The sequence below is a fragment of the Patiria miniata genome, unplaced genomic scaffold (genome assembly GCF_015706575.1).
Source record: "Patiria miniata isolate m_02_andy unplaced genomic scaffold, ASM1570657v1 HiC_scaffold_3, whole genome shotgun sequence".
NCBI classification, from domain to species: Eukaryota; Metazoa; Echinodermata; class Asteroidea; order Valvatida; family Asterinidae; genus Patiria; species Patiria miniata.
In genome coordinates this window covers 23,108,799-23,128,228 of record NW_024037069.1, presented here as the reverse complement: position 1 = coordinate 23,128,228, position 19,430 = coordinate 23,108,799, and the positions used below count along the sequence as shown (strand labels likewise).

Sequence of the window (19,430 nt, the reverse complement as noted above, 5' to 3'; positions counted from 1 at the left end):
AAAAAAAAATGTATAAATTCTTGTAAAGTTTGGAATTTCCTTCTTTAATTTTTTTTTTTTTTTGGGGGGGGGGATTTCTTCCCAGTTGCATGCCTGACTTTGGGCCTGTGGCCTACCTTCTTAAACCAGACACTTTTTTAAATAGTGTTTTGTCATAACTGAACTGAAAAGGGTGACTTTTGAACTGAAAGCGATTAAAGTGTTTATTGGGTGGATGTAAAATATTATCAACAATGATTAGCTTTGTGCTTTCAACAAATGATAACTGATTTTTTTTTGCATTGGCTCTCAGAAGCACTGGGCTTTACAATGTTAATTATATCATTGTTGCAGGGTAAATCTTTGTATGAAATAGTTTTACAGCCATCTCCTAAGTGACCTCGACATGTCAAGTGACTTGGATAAGCTTGGATGTGTAAGTGGTGAATTATTAGAAGAGGCTCACTACATGATTGCACTTGTTTTACCAAAATCCCACTTTCCCTGTTCAAATATATTTCGTTTTTGAAAACCATATCTCACAATATACCCACATAAGTCTCAGTCATTCTTTTTTCCCTACGAATTGCAGATAAGATTGTTGATTTTTCAGTTATTTTTTTTTTTTTTTAGATTTCTAATGCAGAACCTTATCAGACCAGATACAAGTTTTATCCAATGGCCTCTCGCCACACAGCTTTTTCCGTGTAAGGTAATACATGGGGAATTGTATGGGTGTCTAGATCACTAGGAAAATAGTGTTGACACAAATTGCTTTAGTCTGCATCCGAGTTACTTGGCTATTTCTAAAGTGGCTAAATCATGTTACTCTATCTTAAGGCTAGCCATAGCCAGATAATTTTAGCAGATAAACTAAGGGTATATTCGAATCCAGGTGTAATGTTTTCACTGGACTTATGAACTGAACCTCCCCCCCCCCCAAAAAAAAAGTTTCACAAATTCAATCCCAAGGAACCTCATTGCCATTCTTCAATTAGTTTATTCATTAAAAAGTGGTCTCCTTGTCATTTATTGCTGTCATAAAATGTTATGTTGTTCCAAGATTTTATAAAAACCCTGTGCTCTAAGAATTCCAACGATAGAGGTTTTTTACCATTATTCTTGACCACTGGAAGAGCTGTCTTTTGATCCTAGATTTACACCAAGGTTAACTAAGGCCAAAAAAAAAGTGTCCGGTTTCTGGTATGGAGCTTGCCCAAAAAGTGGTGCGGCGACGCGGCTTTTTTTTCCCCCTGTTTTTTTTGCTTCAAATGTCGGCTGATGACTGCAAATGGTGCCGGACTAAACTTAGTGCAAATATATGGGAGTCCAGAGAGGCCACATAAAGCTTATTCTCGATCATAACTCCATCTAAAAACACGTTAAAATTGTGCAGCAGCAGGATTCCAGTCAAACCAGTGAGTTTGGCGGTTTTGAGACATCATCTTTTATTGAAAAAAAAAACTCTTTCATTTTGCCGACGCGCATGGCTACGGCGACGCGCGCGCATACCAGAAACCGGAGACTTTTTTGGGGGGCCTAATCAGTAATTAAAACAAACTTTAGTGGGTTTTCGTTATCTTTCTGTATTTATTTCATAATATTGAAACTTAAATTGATAGTTGACTGCTTAATTTTAAAACCAACGTTGACTACGGTTTATGAAAAATGATGGAGTTGGAAAAGTTGCACATTTCAAGAGTACGCGAGTGAAGTTGCTGCGTGACGTTGTTACACCGCCCGAAACGAAGTGCAGGGAATATCGATTGCACAGTGCTTATTGCATGCATGGGAGCACGCGAAATTGAATTACCCTCACTTTGTTCGAGCATTCTCTTCGCGTAATCTTTAAATTTGCAACTTTTCAAACTGCATAATTTTTTTTTCATAAACCGTTGTCAATCTTGGACTATTTACAGTGGTAGCAAACGGGGTACAGGTACCAAAATGTAGCTAACAATATTCCCCAAAGGTTTACACGTATATAAATGACGTCATCATAAGACGATCAGATTCAAAATTATTACCCCTACAATGAGTGTGACTTTTTGTTGTTGTTGCGGTGTTTATATAAAAGTTTACATGCAACCTCGATTGCAACGCCAGTAACTGCTTACGGTTCTCACTTATAATCGATCAACCCAAGAAGTTCACGAAAATAAAAATAAATCGGCAATAATAATTGATGACCTATTATTTAGATGAACATCATTTGAGGCTGATTGTCGGTAACAAGATGTGGCGATTATAACTTTGAAAAAGTTGTTTCCCCGCGCTCTTAATTTACAAATTCGACTAAAATTTTCTATTTGTACGTTTAAATTTAACACACAAAAAAGGAATATTTTTCCGGGCTTTTTTTTTTGGGGGGGGCCTTTGAGCCTCAACCGCACAAAAAGATCCTGCCGAATTATTATAAAATTTTATTTTTCGGGACTAAATTCGAGAATACAGTGCACGGGAGAGCATGGGACCGAGTTTCGCATCGGTAAATATAGCCCCCTTTTTAAATTGCTCCTTGGCCTTCTCAAGCACTGTGAAACAGCTATTTAGTTGTGACTTGAGGCATGGAACGAAAAATTAAGCGATGGTTGACGATTTTGTGTGCAAACCTCAACCAAAGCATTATACATTTTTTTGGGTCGTGGTCGCAAAAAGAAGTGTTTTTGCCACGCGAAAAGTAGACATAAAACAAGCTCTTTGGATGGAGAGAATGTGGAAATAGGGAAGATAGAAGATCACGGAGCGAGCTATCTTTAACCAATTAAGACGCTTCCATTGTATTCAAAACCGATCAGATCAGATTCCTCATCTATAGACGGACATACCGAATAAGATATGACTATACAATATATTACTACTATGGCACAGTTGTAAAGGTTTTAATTGATCCTTGTGAATGGACACCTCCCCCCCCTAGATCTTCATAAAACCATAATAAAACTATCACCATCAAATATACATGTAAAACGTTACCTTAAACCCCCGCCGTGTGCCATATCAAGTCCGCTTTGCCCCGTAAATTTGCAGAATGTTTTGACAAGGATCTGAAGGGGGGATTTATCCGTTTTTTGGGTTAAATTGTTGATAAATACCGCAGATGAGTATTTCAGTTTATCCTCTGTTACAGTAACCATGGAAACGCGATCAGCCTAGAGTCACTGGCTGTAGTTTTGGCGGGAGATGGGTTTAGGGTGGATCTGCAGACCATGGAGGAATGGAAATCCTCTTTTTGAAATTAGGAGCGGGCGCACTTGTTAAAACCCAATTAACCCCTTCACAATACTCAAAATGAGTAATTTCCGTGGCATGAATGAGAATATCACGAATATCCGTCATCCCTGCACGTGCCCGCAGGTTCACCTCCAAAAGATCCTGAACCTGCAGGATAATTGATTAATCGACTTCTTCATTTCCAAAAAAGGTGTGAATGTGTTACAATTTGAAAATGTAGAGGTAAGTTGAATTTCATGAAATTTATTTTTGATTCACAAATTCAATTGTTAGATTAATTGTTTTATTTCAAAGGTAAATTGGAAAAGAAAAATCATCTGTATAATTTTAATTCAATTTGATATCAAGTTGCCACCCCTATTTGAAAATAGGACGATCTTTGCGGAGGGAAATTCCTCTCCGATCAGAAAACGTCACAGTCACGTGACATCAAATTGCCCTTTCACCGAAAGAAAAGTTATTCATGAGCCAAGATTGTTATTGAATTTTATCCCAGTACAGATTAATTTTGTTCAAATTGTGAAATGATAAACAAATGTGCAATTTAAATCTTTATAAGAATATGATATAAGTGGGAAAACCTACGATACGAAATTTGATTCATTGAGTATTCGGAACTATTTGTTGCGGATGTTATCCGCCGAGTGTGTGTAATAAGGCTCGCCGGTGACGTCACGAGAAACTGCTGCCATTTTTACCGGCGAATTTCTCGGTACCGGTCTCTACGCGCACGCTAGCCATCATGAAGATCGACCGAGAAGTTGTCGTCTCCTTCGCTAAGGATCTTGCCGCCGGAGGAATCTCCGCCGCGATCTCCAAGACCGCCGTAGCGCCTATCGAGAGAGTCAAGTTGCTTTTGCAGGTGAGATTTCGCTCAGTGGTGGGGTAATTGTTGGGTTTTTGGGCGTCCAAATTTGGCTCAACATGCATCATGCCGGCTAAAAATCGATCACATGGCTGCGTGGGTCATCCGCGTGTACGCGTGCACAGTACGTACGTAGGCAGTGTAACGTGTAGTGTTCACGTCCGGGACATCAAACCACTGAATTCATTGAAATGTCCCTACCCAGTCTATCCTTCCCTAATCCGTAAAATTGCCATGTTCATAATTAATTTCCTAGACGTTTGAACTTAAGTTTTTTTGGGTGTTTCCCTGGCAGCCACTGGCAATGACTGGAGACGAGAGTGGAGAGGCGTCAAATGATGGAAGGTCATGAATGTTGCGTAATCACTTCTGTTCAGTGATTGCCGGCGGCGGCGTGGCTTCTTTATCGATTGTTAAGCCCTAATCCTTGTCTGGGAAAAAAATCCGTACTGGATCACCAGTTTTATTCAATTAATTTTCAAGCGCCAAAAGTCTTCACCTTACAATTTTCCTTCGCTTGTCATTTTCATTTGCTTGTCATTTTCATTTAATGCCTTGGCTTTAATATCATGCTTATTTGTAAATTGTAATTGTGAGCATGCTTAATTGATCAACAACTTCTGAAATTACACAGAAAACTTTATTTGTTTCGTGTTGGGTTTTGTGTGGGGCAAAGTTTGACAGCACCAGCAATTTAAGCTTCACGTTCACAAACATTTCAAAGTTACATTATGAATGGGAAGATCAGTGAAGATAATACATGTCAAAAGGTTTTGGATGCCATTTTCTTTTACAGAATGGACATGTACTTCGTTTAAGCGAACGATGCACACAATGTACAGACTGTGCATTATGAAACAGTGTACACGTGTGATTAGTGTACACGTGCTGGCCGATGCATCAATCACGGGCCGTGCCATTGATAAACAGATGTCAGTTAGCAGTGTGTGGGACTTTTCACGGAAAGATTTCCATATACGAAGTTTACTCAACACCCTGTGTACAAACCCTATGAGATTGAACTGAAAAATTCTAAGTGTTTTCTAAGAAAATGCTTGTATTTTCTCACTGCTCAAATTGACTTTGATGACATGAAATTGCTATCTGGGGACTTGTTAGTCAATACAGAGGAAAATTAGTGAACTTCGCATATGGTAATCTTGCCCTTTTTGCTCAACACTTCTTGCAAACCGCAGAGCACGATGCCGACTTATACAGAGGAATTTGTGTGGTTTTGAGGAAATGGGACTGAAAGTAACACGCCGACATAGGCAAAATGGTGGCTTACAAATGCCGACTTAGAAATGAAAATGTCAATGGAAATGCATTAGAGACAATCGGGACTTTCGTCACACAGCCGATTTAAGCGATATGAAGGCTTATACGATGTCGGTTTAGCCGGAGTTTACTGTATAGGCGCGCTGAATCCTACGGCACCAACCGTAAACCGCTTACGAAAATCGTAATCTTTAATCTCTTGTCTTCCCTTTACCATTTCCCTTTGTTGGGCTGGTCCAACTATAGCTGTCAAGGAAACAGCGTAGTTTTCACAGAAGAATTCATAAACAATGCATCCATGTGCCATTCCACTATGTTGCAAAAACACAAAGAAAGAACTACACACAACTTTCCCTGCACTGTGTCCACATGGCATCATGCATTGTGCGTAAATGCAAGCCCTCTGTAATGTACCACATGGAAACATGGAGTAGTAATTTTTTACTCCCACTGTTGGGCCTGCCCAGCTGGAACGCTTTAGTTGAGATCGTCCCAAATTAAATTGGGACTGACAGTATAGTTGGGGTGTAGCAAATGCACAGAGGTTGTCGAAAAGGAAAAGCCAATAAGTAAGGTGCTATAAATTTGAACTGCACTGAAAGACGACCCTTTTTTTTTTTTCAAGAAGTTTTTGCTCTGATGAGCAGTGAACCCCAGGATCCTTATTACTGGGACTAGACCCCCACCCCCCAAAAATGATTTTTTTTTCATACTTAAAATGGTCACTTTTGAAATGGCAAAGTTATTGCCTGCAATGAGGCCCATGCAGTAAATGTTCTACACAAAGTAAAAAACCTCATGTCATTTGTTTAATCCCATTTTTTTTCTTTTACCGTTTTTTTGCCGCAGGTCCAAGCAGCATCCAGACAAATAGCTGTCAAAGACCAGTACACTGGTATCGTCAACTGCTTCTCTCGTGTCACCAAAGAGCAAGGCTTCTTCTCATTATGGCGTGGTAATCTGGCCAACGTCATCCGTTACTTCCCGACGCAGGCGCTCAACTTTGCCTTCAAGGATAAGTACAAGAGAGTTTTCCTGGATGGAGTCGACAAGAAGAAGCAATTCTTGAGATATTTTGCCGGCAACCTGGCGTCTGGTGGTGCCGCTGGTGCCACCTCCCTGTGCTTTGTCTACCCGTTGGACTTCGCCCGTACACGTCTGGCTGCCGACGTGGGCAAAGGTTTAGCCGAGCGTGAATTCAAAGGTCTGGGCAACTGTCTGTCCTCCATCTTCAAGTCTGATGGCATATTGGGTCTGTACCGTGGCTTCGCCGTCTCTGTTCAGGGCATCATCATCTACCGAGCTGCTTACTTTGGCTTCTACGACACGGCCAAGGGCATGCTGCCGACCAAATATCAGAGAAATATCATCATCTCTTGGATGGTTGCCCAGACGGTGACCACTTGCTCCGGTATCATCTCCTACCCCTTCGACACGGTCCGTCGACGTATGATGATGCAGTCTGGGCGTAAGGATATCATGTACAAGAACACCATCGACTGCTGGCGGAAGATTGCTCAGAATGAGGGTGGACGGGCCTTCTTCAAGGGGGCGTTCTCCAACGTCCTGCGTGGTACTGGCGGGGCTCTGGTGCTGGTGCTCTACGATGAGGTCAAGGCACTCTTGTGATCTAACGTCACCCTTCACACAAAGGGATGTTGAATAAGCCATTAATAAAATCACCATCTTTGGGGGAATCTTGAGAAGTTACACTTGCCAGAGTTTAAAAAGCTTCTTAAATTGTGGCACGGGTAACACTCTGTCTTTTGCAATATGAGCACAAAACACAAGCTACATTACAAATCTGTAATTACCTCTTGATCTCAAGATTCCTTTTGGCTCAGAGTTTTCCAAATGAAACAAAATAGAAAAAATAAAGCACATGTAGAATGTAATAGAATGAAGTGTTTTAAGGTTTTTTAACAGTTGGTAAATATTCCCCCTAACTTATACTAGGAATAAGTGGAGATATATGTTATCAAGTGTTCTAATCTGTACAGGTATAAATCTGTGTTGATACATGTAAAAAAACAAACAAACAAACAAAAACAACAATAGTAGCAAGTTGCTACTATTGTTTTTTTTTTTAGGAACAACCAGCAAAGAGCTTAAATGCATGTACATGTGTATTGCAGGAAGAGTTCATGCTTTTGCAAAACAACAGTCCCACAAGTTTGAAGTAGAACTTACAATGGTATTCGTTCATGTTTTAATGTTGCTCACCGAACATTGGCCTCATTTGCTACACTTTTCAAATGCCAATTGCTAAAGTGTACATGTAAGGCTAACGCTTTGATTCCATTGTTTTAGTTTGTCAGATAATGGCGCACTTCACCAGACTAAGTTGTTATACAATGATACTGCTGTACCTTGCTGTATTAACAATGCAACCCCTTGAATGTATTTTGTATAAAACTAGTATTTCATTCGGTTTATCAAACACGTTTGTAGCACTCTGGACTTACTTGGCATATAGCTCAACTACCAACTTAACTATTCACTGATGTTCGTTAAATACAAAATAGGAAAAGAATGGCATAATGTGGTATTACTAACAGACTCTGTGAATCTGTATTTATCCATATTCAGGATTATTTCTATACCAATCATGTTTTTAAGCGTGACGTAACTGGTTTGTTGTTCCAAGGCTTGGCCATACTTTATGCATCGGCTTTTCAACATCGCACACAAACTACAGGTTTAAATAGCAACAGTGGTCATTTTGTTTTTGGCTTGATGTGTCCCCTTCACAAAAGTTGCATCCACGTGAAGTATGAATTAGCCTGTAGGCTTATTATTTTTTTTCACCATTAAATAATTTGAACAGATTGGAACCTAGTTTATGTATTATTTAATTCTGTGTAACTAATCAAAGATTGTCGTTAAGGATTTGGGTAATTTGCTGTGCAAGAAAACCATGCGAGTGTATTTTATCCTTTTTCTAAAATGTCGAACCCGATTGAGTCAATTTGTAACTAGGATATTGAATGGGGTTTTTTTTGTGGAATGAGTGACTAGAGTGACATGATTCAATAAAAGATTTCAACTGATGTTTTTTTTGTCGTGTCTATTCTCAACTTCAATATTATTCCTCAATAGTAGAGATGCTGCTCATTAGGGTTTTTTCCTTATCATTTCCGTCTGTATTCAACAAATATGGATTGCATGTTTTGGTGATATAATATGGTGATGTCACAAGTTTGAAATGTTTTATTGCAAGTCCTGAAAAGACACCCCCCCCCCAAAAAAAAAAATGAAAAAAAAATCAGAAATGTAAAATAATTTGTTTCATTTACATCATTTCTGCAGAAAAAGTAATGTACTCAAGGACTTCTATATTAAGCACAGAAATCCCTGGTTTTATTACCTGAAGAAAGTCAACCAATTTGAAGCCCCTGGGCCCACATTCCAAATTCCCCCAGTTTTTATAGAGTGGAGTACATGTACAATGTATGTTACAAATCAGCCATGCGATAACAAAAGCAGAGGACAATAATAGAAACACAAATCATTTTTCAACATGTTATTTTTTATTTTAAGGCAAAGCAAATCCACGACTTTGTGGCAATGTACTTCATTTAATATTTTGTTAAACCTCCATGAAAATGAGTGCACATGTACTGCAGTACTGATCTATAATGAACTATGTGTTGGCGCTTGGCTACTCACAGAGTCTGGGATGTCTTCAGATTTAGCAAAGTTAAATTGGACCGGAAAACAACACTATACAGTCGACTCTCGTTAGTACAAACTCTGTTCATACAAAATTCTGGTTATAACAAACATAAGGCCTTGGTCCCGACTGTGCATTTATGTACACAATGAATGGGACTGAGGTTCCTCTTAATACAAAATTCCGATATAACAAACAATTTGGCTAGGTCCGAACGAGTTTGTATTAACGAGACTCGACTGTATTGTAATTTTAACGCATGCAATTGAGTACATGCACAAATGTATATGTATTGAAATACTTTACTAGGAGGCACAAGATGTAGAAGCAAAATCAGAATCATTATGATGCTCTTAACTTTAATTCATATTCTTTACAGTGCCATTTTAAGACTTCTTTTTCAATTCTTTTCATTGAAAGCTTTTAAATGCATGATTACAAAAGCGGACAAAAATTGCAAGTTGCCACCTTCAACCTGTTAGAGTTAGGCAAAAATAACTCTTTACAAATTTTTAAACTCTTGCAAACCATGCTACATAAAGGAAGGGCAGGCCGAGTTCCCATAAAACTACAAAATAGCAACTTCTTGGCAATTTCTTAGTTTTTGCTCTTCCTTTAAATCATATTCTCAATTTCTTTAATAGAGAGGATACTATTAGTTATCCCACAAGAGCGAGTGGAACGCGCAATAATGTAGTGTGTCTGTGTCCCACATGCTACGAGGCCGAAGGCCGAGTGGTATGTGGGCCGCAGACGCACTACATTTTTCGTGTTCCACGAGCGCGAGTGGGATAACAATTTTATCTTAAAGCAAACTTGACGCACAGTGAGATGGAATACGCACCGTGCGCTGTACAGCGGTTTTCCTATTACACGTACGTACAGCATGAATGGCGCGAGCATCTTTGAATAGCGCGATACGCGGAGTGCGGTATAGACCGTGCTACATGGGATAATGTAGCACAGTTTGTTGTCATGGATCCACCAATCAGCATCGAGGATTGAAGTTCGCTTGGAGATAAATACATATATTAGTCAGGTTGTCTATACTTGATATTGCTTCATATCACTTACACTCATACAATGGTTTAAAATTAGGTACTGTAGGTACACAAATGTATAGCCATGCATTTTGAGTACACTGGTTGCATATGTCTTAAAGCCATGACAAGCATAATGAACTCCGTGCGTCAACAAAAGAGGGCGCGCCCTTTTATCTAGCAACTCGTCCCATGGGCGGGACATTTAGCTGGTTGACGCGCACCGTTCCTTGTACTTTGTGTGTGACGCACGTACACCAGGGGATTTGTACTATGTACATGCAAGTGGTACGGCCGCGTGTTGCAGCAAAATTGCAGTCAGGCAAGATGGCGTCGTTAGGTCACCCCCAACTGTACTCTGTTTGCCGGTGAGGGGGTACTTGTGAACGGAGCGGAATCACAGACACAGTTTCTCCGACCTCAACTTTTGACAGTTGCAGACAAATGAGACTATGACAGTAAACTAAACTTATCAGAAGATCTGAGGCCCATTTCATGAGCCGCTAAGCATGGGAATCTGCTAAGCACACAATATATTTGCCTAAGCAAAACATGGCTTACCAGCCAAAATGTAGCTTGAAGCACATTACTTTTAACTGGTTCTCCGCATTCTGCGTGTATTTTTGCTTATTACATACAGTGTGTTGAACACTTCTTCAGCTTGGTGGCTCCATAACACTTGTGAAGCGCAATGGCAAAATGAGACGAAACTGGGCACAGGCCGCAGTGGAGAAAAATGCACAAAAAAAAAAAAAAAAATGGTGGTGATTTTGTTTTCAATTTTCAGATTTAGTCTTTGATATGTCTGCTTCACATTTTATTTGAAAGAAATACTATACAAATCATGGAATAAAAGTGTTTTGAGGAAAAACAATTGGTATCTTTCATATTCACGACTACAAAACAGTCGAAACTTTGAAGGCCTTTTTCTCAGTATTTTATTTTTTTGACATGTCGAAAAATGCGAAGTTTAAATAGCCATAACTTGTCAACGGAATATCCGATTAAAGTGCAACAAACAGCATTCTAAAGAGAATTTTGTTATCTTTCTTAAGACTCACAAACACTCATTTTGACGTCTGCCCAGTTGTGTGTCATTTTGCAAGAACGCTTCACATTTGGTTCTGGGATATGCTGGATGCAAGAATGAAGGTGTGCTAAGCGACCAAGGATTTCTTCAATAAAAGACTGTCTAGCTTCAACAAAAAACTATGAAGTAGGACTGACAACAGTGGTCCTTCCAGCATGCCGCCTCCTTCTTCCTGGACCTTTAGCCCCGCCCCCCTCATGCGGCAAACAACGTGTTTTGCACCCCTGAGAACCCCAGGAATGACGTCTGTGCCTGCTGTTCAAGCTGAGCCAGTTCCTTGACAGATGGAGCCAAGATAGCAACATGGCCTTTGTAGTTACTCCCTGTCAATTAACAAACAAACAAATCCTTTTCTCATTATCAATGAAAACAAGGCTAGGCTTGCCTAGTCGAATGTACTGGACCTGACAGCCTCCAGTTTAGGACATTATTTACACTCAATCAGTCGGTCAGCCAGTGACTCATATTGGCTTCTCCAGTCCAGCAAAAAATACTTTAGATCTAAGAATGGTTGTAGGAGGGAGACACAACATTGTAAAATCCCCGCCCTCACACACAAGATAACTTTTTTTTAAATATAAAGAAAAGATATTCTATGAACATTTTCAAAGCAAGCAGAGAATACATGTATATTATAAATACCAATTTAAAAAAAAATCAGGCTTCGGCTTCAGATTCATAATGATTTAGACCTGACAGACTCCAGATTAATGCTGGTCAATTTTCTGCTACACAGTATGTCCCCAAAAAGTGTCTGTCTGACTGTTTTTAAAATAACTACCAAACCATGAGGTCAATTTTGAAAATGTTCGGTTGTGCAGATACTCCTAGGCCTTGGCCTCAACCCTATAAGTTTCATTTAACTTCAGTCACACCTCACTGCACAATTGTCAATTGATCACAACAACATTTTTGGACACTGTGACCAGGTTCCTTGCCTTAATTAATTTCAGTGCTGTGTAATGTAAGCTGTGTGAAATCCTGCATGTTGTGAAAAAAAGGCTGACGTGGTTCAAGTTGGTATTGTAATAATTTTCCCTTGAGCATTTTGATGACTGATAGCCAGGCAAATGATTCCAATCCCAACTACAGCCCTTTTCACAGCACCAAGGATTTTACACAGCTTGCTTAACACAGCACTGAAATTAAATAAGGCAAGGAACTTGGTCACAGTGTCCAAAAAAATGTTGTTGTGATTAATTGATAATTGTGTAGTGATGCAAGACTGAAATTAAATGAAACTCATAGGGGTTGAGACCAATGCTTAGGAGTATCTGCACAACCAAACATTTTCAAAATTGACCTCATGGTTTTGTGGTTAGTGCAAAAAAAGGCAGACGGACACTTTTTTGGGACATACTGTAGAGACGCCAAATGCTGTCACACGAGGCCAATGGTTGATGTGTTTTTGGTTGGGTTTGATCAGAATCTTAGGATGAATATGAAGCCAATCTTAGGATGAAGATGAAGCCCGAGACGAAACCAGGAGTTTTGTATTAACCCCGTCCAAGAATTATACCTGTATTGATTTTCTTCTGTCCGTAGACTACTTTGCCGTCAAACTCATTGGCGGCCACTTTAATGTCGGGTTCAGCTTGGTCGATCACGACACCAAGATGCTCTTCAATGTCTGCCAAGTACTAGGATGAAAATCAGAGTCGGTGTTTACAGTTTGGTGATAGAAACTTAAGGAAGGGGATTTTGACACCTTCTAGACAGAGTTGAAGTCAGATCATTCACAGAGAAACCATGATCTGAATCACAAGCCAAATCACAAGTCAAATGACTATTCAAATCACAAGTCAAATCACAAATCACTCGCAAGTCAATTCACAAGTTAAATCACCAGTCAAATGACAAGTCAACTCACAATTTCAATCACAAGCCAAATTACAAGTCAATTGCAGGTCATTCACAATCCAAAAAACAAGTCAATCACAATTCGAATCACAAGCCAAATCAAATAGCACCTCGCAAGTCAATTCACAAGTTCAATCACAAGTCAATTCACAAGCCAAAATCGCAAATCAAAATCACAAGTCAATCACAAGCCAAATAACAAGTCAATTGCAGGTCACTCACAAGCCAAATCACAAGTCAATCACAAGTCGATCACAATTCAAATCACAAGCCAAATCTCAAGTCCCTCGCAAGGCAAATCACAAGATCAATCACAAGTCAATCACAAGTTCAGTCACAGGCCGAATCACAAGTCAATCACAAGACAAATCACAAGTCCCTCGCAAGGCAATTCACAAGATCAATCACAAGTCAATCACAAGACAAATCACAAGTCCCTCGCAAGGCAATTCACAAGATCAATCACAAGTCAATCACAAGTTCAGTCACGAGCCAAATCACAAGTCAATCACAAGACAAATCACAAGTCCCTCGCAAGGCAAATCACAATCACAAGATCAATCACAAGATCAATCACAAGTTCAGTCACAGGCCGAATCACAAGCTCAATCACAAGTCAATCACAAGACAAATCACAAGTCACTCAAGAGCTGAATAGGAAGTCAATCCCAGTTCAAATCACAAGTAACATGGTATGAACAATGACAGAGGAATTATGCCTTTCAAAAGATTTTCACTAGGTAGGAGACTGGATGACTTGTGATGGACTTGATGATTATGTGCATCAAACATGCTTCGGATTGCATGTAGAGTGTGACAAGCATGATGCAGCCGTGCCACATGTACCTACATCCCAGGCACTCACAATGAAAAACAACTCATCACACTCATGATCAACATGTTTATGGTAATTACTACTTTTGGGATACCCCCTGATAACAACAGGTACCCGCTTAAAAAATACCCGTAAATGCATGCACAGCCCTACAGGACTCACTTGCATTTCTTGGTACCATATACAGCATCCTCCATGTTCCTTGAGGTTGGTGTTGTAGCAGCCACGCCCACGACTAGGACACGAGTGGTACCACACCTGAGGTAATAGAAAGAAGTGAATTAATTCTAAAAATCACCAAAAGCATTGAATAACGAAGTCAATTACACTGTCTCACAAATTTATGATGATCTTCAGAAAGAAGTATCCAAGCAAGGTATCCTGCAGCCGATTTCAGGAAACAGTGCGTAACTTATTCAAGTTTGTTGCCTAGCTGCACGAAACTGTAAACAGAAATTTTAATTTTTGTAATATTTGTTGCTTTACCTTTTCAGGTACCGTTGACACAAAAGATATAGCAAGACCCATCCTGCAGAAAAAACATAAAAGTTGAATATGAATTTAAAAAGCGTGTTTTTTATGTACACTTTATGATAATTTTTGTACTACGAAATCTTGTTTATCTTGCATGGATAGTACCTTTCAGCTCTTCCCACGCGGCCGATCCGATGGACATAATTCTCCTTCTCATCCGGTAGAGTAACGTTCATAACTGTGTCACAAAGAAATAAATAAATGTAATTGTTTTTCATAACATCAAGTTACAGAGTAGTTTTTAAAGGCGAGAGAATGTATTGGGTCTGGGAGTGAAGAGTTGAGATATGAAAAAAAATATGGAATAAAAATATACCGCTATCCATTCTCGTATGATAAATATTTCCCTGCACCGACAACAGCATTCTCTGTGCCCATTCGCGGCTACCTTCCACACCTTTACATTATATTGAAAGAAAATTTGGACCCCCGGAAAAAAAATCTGTGGAGCTTTTACCCTTTGTTCTTGCAAACTGATCATGACTTCCCATATTTTAAAACTAAGTAAAATAAATTGTATTGCTTATATAGCACTCTCCATCGCACCAACAATCTCATAGCGCTTTACAATTCTTCCCCCTTTCATCGGGCCACGAGACCACGCGGCAGCCGATATCAGCGCACATTCAGTCCTCTACCCTCACAGGTACCCATTCATACTCCTGGGTGGAGAGAGGCAATTGTAGTTAATTGTCTTGCCCAAGGGCACAAACACCATGTTCCTGGCAGGATTCGAACCCACGTACCATCGTACATGAGTCAAACACCGTAACCATTCTACATGGCATTCACTCATACCAGTGAAAGCTCCTTATATAACTGTTGATTTATTTCTGGTATTATTCCATTGACCTTTCACTCAGCGTAGACTCACCATATGGGACTCCCCTGACGTCTATGCCTCTTGCGGCTACATCAGTGCAGATCAAGAAACGTACCTTACCATCCTGAGAGAACAATGGACATTGTGACAGCCTTATTCAACAAACCAACTTATGCTGAGGAGGTATAGAAGAAGTTCACTATGGTATCTGAGCACAAAAAGGAGATGACACTGGGTGACACTTGTATCTAACTACCAACACAGATGAGCTTTCACGCAAATACTAGAAATAAATCGTTGTGCCGAAAGTACATTATGTGGAGCTAGGCTACATGACAAACGTTCATGTCAATGAAAAAATCACTATTTTGCAAACGCTACCTTGAATTTCTGGAGGTTGTCACGGCGTTCTGGGGGCTTGCGATCACTATGGAGACAGACGCAGGAATACTGATGATTGGCAGTGGCATAGGGACCTGAAACATTCAGAGCAACGTGTTAGGCAACAAGGGATTTCATAGCAAAGCAATCATCTAGTCAATGACAAAGTACAAACAGATAAAAGTCGCTTTACTATACTTTGGGGCCAATTTTACCCATCCAAATTACATTTTATCCATCAAAATTGCAAAAACTTGTTGTCTCTTTAACTATCTGACAAAATTGAAAGTGTTTGAAAATTAGAAAAAAGAAGAGAAGTTTAAACGAAATGTTTGCAAAATTTGGGAAAATTCAGACTTTGTATTTTGATAAAATTTCGGGAAAATACTTGGGGGTGGGGGGGGGGGGCGAGTTGGGGAAGGGGTGTGCCTACATGGAGATAGAGGGTATACATTCCTTCCCCCACATGGTAAATAGAATAGACCTACACACACCTCCGCCTAGATGCTTCATGTACTTCTCAGCATTGTCGCAGTCGATCTTGGTACGGCAGAAGATGATCCCACGATCCATCTCGTGTTCGTTGATGGCCCTCAGCAGGTAGTCAATCTTCAAGATTTTGACTGCCTCCGAAAGAGTCTCTGAGCACACACAACATAAGCCATCATCAGTGCAAATAAATCAAGTAACCAATGCCGTTTCTTGTCATTTTTTTGTTGGGGGGGGGGGGGAGAGGGGTTTAAGTTTCTTTGTTTCAAGGGGCTTGGGCAAGCAAAGATAACCTTCCCATCCCTTAATTTTTGTTATGTAAATTATTTGGACAGGGACAGAGTTTGTTGAATTTCTTTTTAAATGCAACATAATAAGAAGTGCGTACCTCTGCTCTGACTGCCATACTGCATTTTGTCATTGCTGTGAACTCCATCGGTCTATTCATTAGAGAGAAAAAAACAGCGAAAGTTAGACTATAAAGCGGATTTATAGTTCATAAACAAAATCGATCTTCCATTGCCTGTTCAGTGTAATCTGAGTTCTTGCGATAAACATGAAAAATGTCCAAGCTTGCTTATATGTGTAGGTTTAGACCATAGAGCTATATTAAATTACTAGAGCGCTGACTCATGTACAAAGTGATGCCTGCTGGGCGCATCCATGTTTGTGCACAAACCTATGGAAAACTCAAAATTTTGTACGGCTTACTACGGCTATTTGCATATCTGCGTTTGTATTCTATACAGGTATTCTATACAGGATCAGCAAATGAGCATTTTATTTTGCTCTACGTAAACAGCGCAACGCCTGCGTGTATATCGGCTGCAGATGATTTTTTTTACTGTGACCTTTTTTTAACCTCCCTCCTCTAAAACTATAATTTCTTCTCATTGTCTTCTCTCTGTGGGTTTCTTCAGGCTTGCGAGCTACAGTGCCTAGGGCGCTTTTGAGGAATCCTTGGTTTCATTACCAGAAATAATTCATTCATTTGACTGTATCTTATTTGTTAAGAGGTGACATGCGACTGCTTGGAGTCAATGCGAGGGACGCGACGGACAGGGCCAAGTGGAGGAAAGCCATAGGGAGAAAGCAGGCCAACCCAGAACAGACTGGACAACCGCCTTAAAACCGACGATGATGATGATACTCCTTTCTCTGAGACATACCTGTACTTTGTTTCCTTTCCGTTGCCAGGAGGTGTCACTGATGGCGTCCACCTTGACAACCTGATGATGACAAAAACAGAAAAGTTGACCTCGTGAAAAAAATACATCAATCCAAATAGTTTTGGTTAGAATACTGTTCTTTTTATTGAATCCTTGTTGAGTGACTTACTTGTAACAAGCTTGCGTAAATGACTGATGGTAGATGAGACAAACATCTGATATTTGTCCATTTTCAAAATTCCCACATCGACTAGCTACATCTGCTAAAACGTCAATGTTCACTCTATAATTCCCTTTATTCACTGCATGGATGTTAGTATTTGGACAAAACTGATTACCAGCATATCTGGCTGACTTGCAAAAAAAATCAAAGAGCATGGGCTAGTTGACAAAATTTCGGCTCACTTGTGAAATTCCAGGTTTTGACCATACCATGGATAGGATCCTCAGAATTGAGCTGAGCAATAACTTACCACGTGGTGAACGGTCTCCGGTACGCTGTCCTGACCTTTGAGGTCAACCCAGGTCGGGAAATGCATCAACTTCTCCTGAAACATCAACATTGACAACATGGAATTTCAAAAGTAAACACAAAGATGTTCGTAAAAGGGCTGCTCGCAATGTACACAAAGTAATAGAAATCAAAATCTGCATTTGGTATTTGGGTCCGTGCAGGATGAAGAGTTGTAGGTAAACCCCACTCCAAACACTACAATAGCTGGCCCAGTTCGTCCACCACTGAGGGTTTTTTTCGTGAGTGCATAGTGATAGCGTGCTCAAAATGGCCTATCTAGACTTGTTCGGCAATTAGAAGCCATTTTTAAAGTGGAAACACTGTCGCATGCATGCCGAACACGTTCTTAAAGATGAGATGAACGTGCACTTTAATAACTCTATTGGTTTAAGGAGCCTAAAGTGCATAAGGACTACCTGAGCACAAGCCTGGTTTCGACTCAAAACTGTCTTCCAATTTTGTTCGCCGAATTCGTGCATACCTAGATATCAACCCAAAATGAACAATTGTGCCTTGTATGTATGTACTTAACCTACTTCTAATTTTGATACTTGGAATTTCATTAAATTCCGAACTATAACTTACAGCAAGCTTCTTCACTTCAAATGAATGCAGTGTCGCTGAGCAAACTATCATCTGTGAAACCAAGAAAAAAAATCCAGCATAAAGTCTTTGAGTAAGGAATTAATTGCTTCAAATAAACACAATTTCAAAAATTGTGCAACAAGATTAAAGCCACATCAACTTGCCTCCTCCAGCTGGCACCATTTTGAACCCAAACATCAACTTGTCTTATATGCAGGATGTTAAGCGCTTTAAGAATTTGATTGGTAACTTTGTGAAAGTCAGTTCATACTTCCAGCCATTTTGAAAGAAAAGCGAAAAATAATGGAAGCTGTGAAATCTGCTTGGCTTCCAGGCATGCAACTGAGAATTTAGGGGGAAAAAACGAGGACATTCCAAACCACACAAGACTTTGTACAGTGTTTTTCAATTTGTAATGGCATTCATGAGAAGTAAAAAAATGAGGAAATCAGCAGATCCCATGAAGAGTTGTATGTCTGGGCTTCACCGATGAATGCGCCCACAGACAAGCTGGCGTGTGAATGTGTACTGGACAAAACTACATGGAGAAAATATCTACCTACTATCCATGGCATCAAATGGCATACCGATGAAACTTACAAGAGATATGGTTAATTTTTTGTTGCAATTACCGAGTGCCAAAAACACGTGTGATGTATCCTTAAGTTGTCACTAAACGGTAAGTACATCGTGAGAAATGCCTACGCAACCTTTAGAGAATGGTGGAACGCTACTACAGTAACCACAAAAAGTGGGGAAAAACACAGTTTGGTCTACAATTATCTTACCTGTAGTCGTTTCCCGTCCATGGTAACCTTGGGAATCTGGTTGTGCATGCGTGCGATCTGTTGGCCATAGCCTGCTGACAGCAAACCATCCTGCACACAAATAAAAAACAATTTTTCAAATATTTTGTTTGGATTTTTTTGAAGTGAAATGCACATTTTCGTTGCGTTGAGTGTGTAATTCTTTAACAAAGAATGAAACAACAGTTGAATTGCAAAGTACTGTTAAGTTTAATACGGATCATTGATAATCATTCCAAAAGGATTTCCCCCCCCCCCCCTAAGATCTCTGCCAT

At 39.8% G+C, this 19,430-nt stretch overlaps 2 protein-coding genes across 2 annotated transcripts in view; one reads left to right on the top strand and one right to left on the bottom strand.

Moving 5' to 3' along the window:
* The first annotated feature begins 3,860 nt into the window (after nt 1-3,860).
* On the top strand, nt 3,861-8,406 carry LOC119738857 (ADP/ATP translocase 3-like). The gene is made up of 2 exons (XM_038213826.1): nt 3,861-4,075; nt 6,206-8,406. Exons 1-2 carry the CDS (start codon nt 3,956-3,958, stop codon nt 6,983-6,985), a joined length of 900 nt encoding a protein of 299 aa, XP_038069754.1. The 5' UTR covers nt 3,861-3,955; the 3' UTR covers nt 6,986-8,406.
* A 2,065-nt stretch (nt 8,407-10,471) lies between these two features.
* The window catches only part of LOC119737778 (ATP-dependent RNA helicase DDX1-like), a 29,041-nt gene continuing 20,082 nt past the window's right edge, over nt 10,472-19,430 (bottom strand). Inside the window, exons 19-31 of the mRNA XM_038212374.1 lie at nt 19,138-19,227; nt 18,350-18,400; nt 17,724-17,798; nt 17,251-17,310; nt 16,470-16,521; nt 16,087-16,233; nt 15,593-15,687; nt 15,263-15,335; nt 14,494-14,566; nt 14,341-14,383; nt 14,017-14,112; nt 12,679-12,799; nt 10,472-11,482 (exon numbers count right to left, since the gene is read on the bottom strand). Coding sequence (XP_038068302.1) covers nt 11,355-11,482; nt 12,679-12,799; nt 14,017-14,112; nt 14,341-14,383; nt 14,494-14,566; nt 15,263-15,335; nt 15,593-15,687; nt 16,087-16,233; nt 16,470-16,521; nt 17,251-17,310; nt 17,724-17,798; nt 18,350-18,400; nt 19,138-19,227 — 1,104 coding nt within the window. The 3' untranslated portion in view covers nt 10,472-11,354. The remainder of the gene's footprint in view (nt 11,483-12,678; nt 12,800-14,016; nt 14,113-14,340; nt 14,384-14,493; nt 14,567-15,262; nt 15,336-15,592; nt 15,688-16,086; nt 16,234-16,469; nt 16,522-17,250; nt 17,311-17,723; nt 17,799-18,349; nt 18,401-19,137; nt 19,228-19,430) is intronic.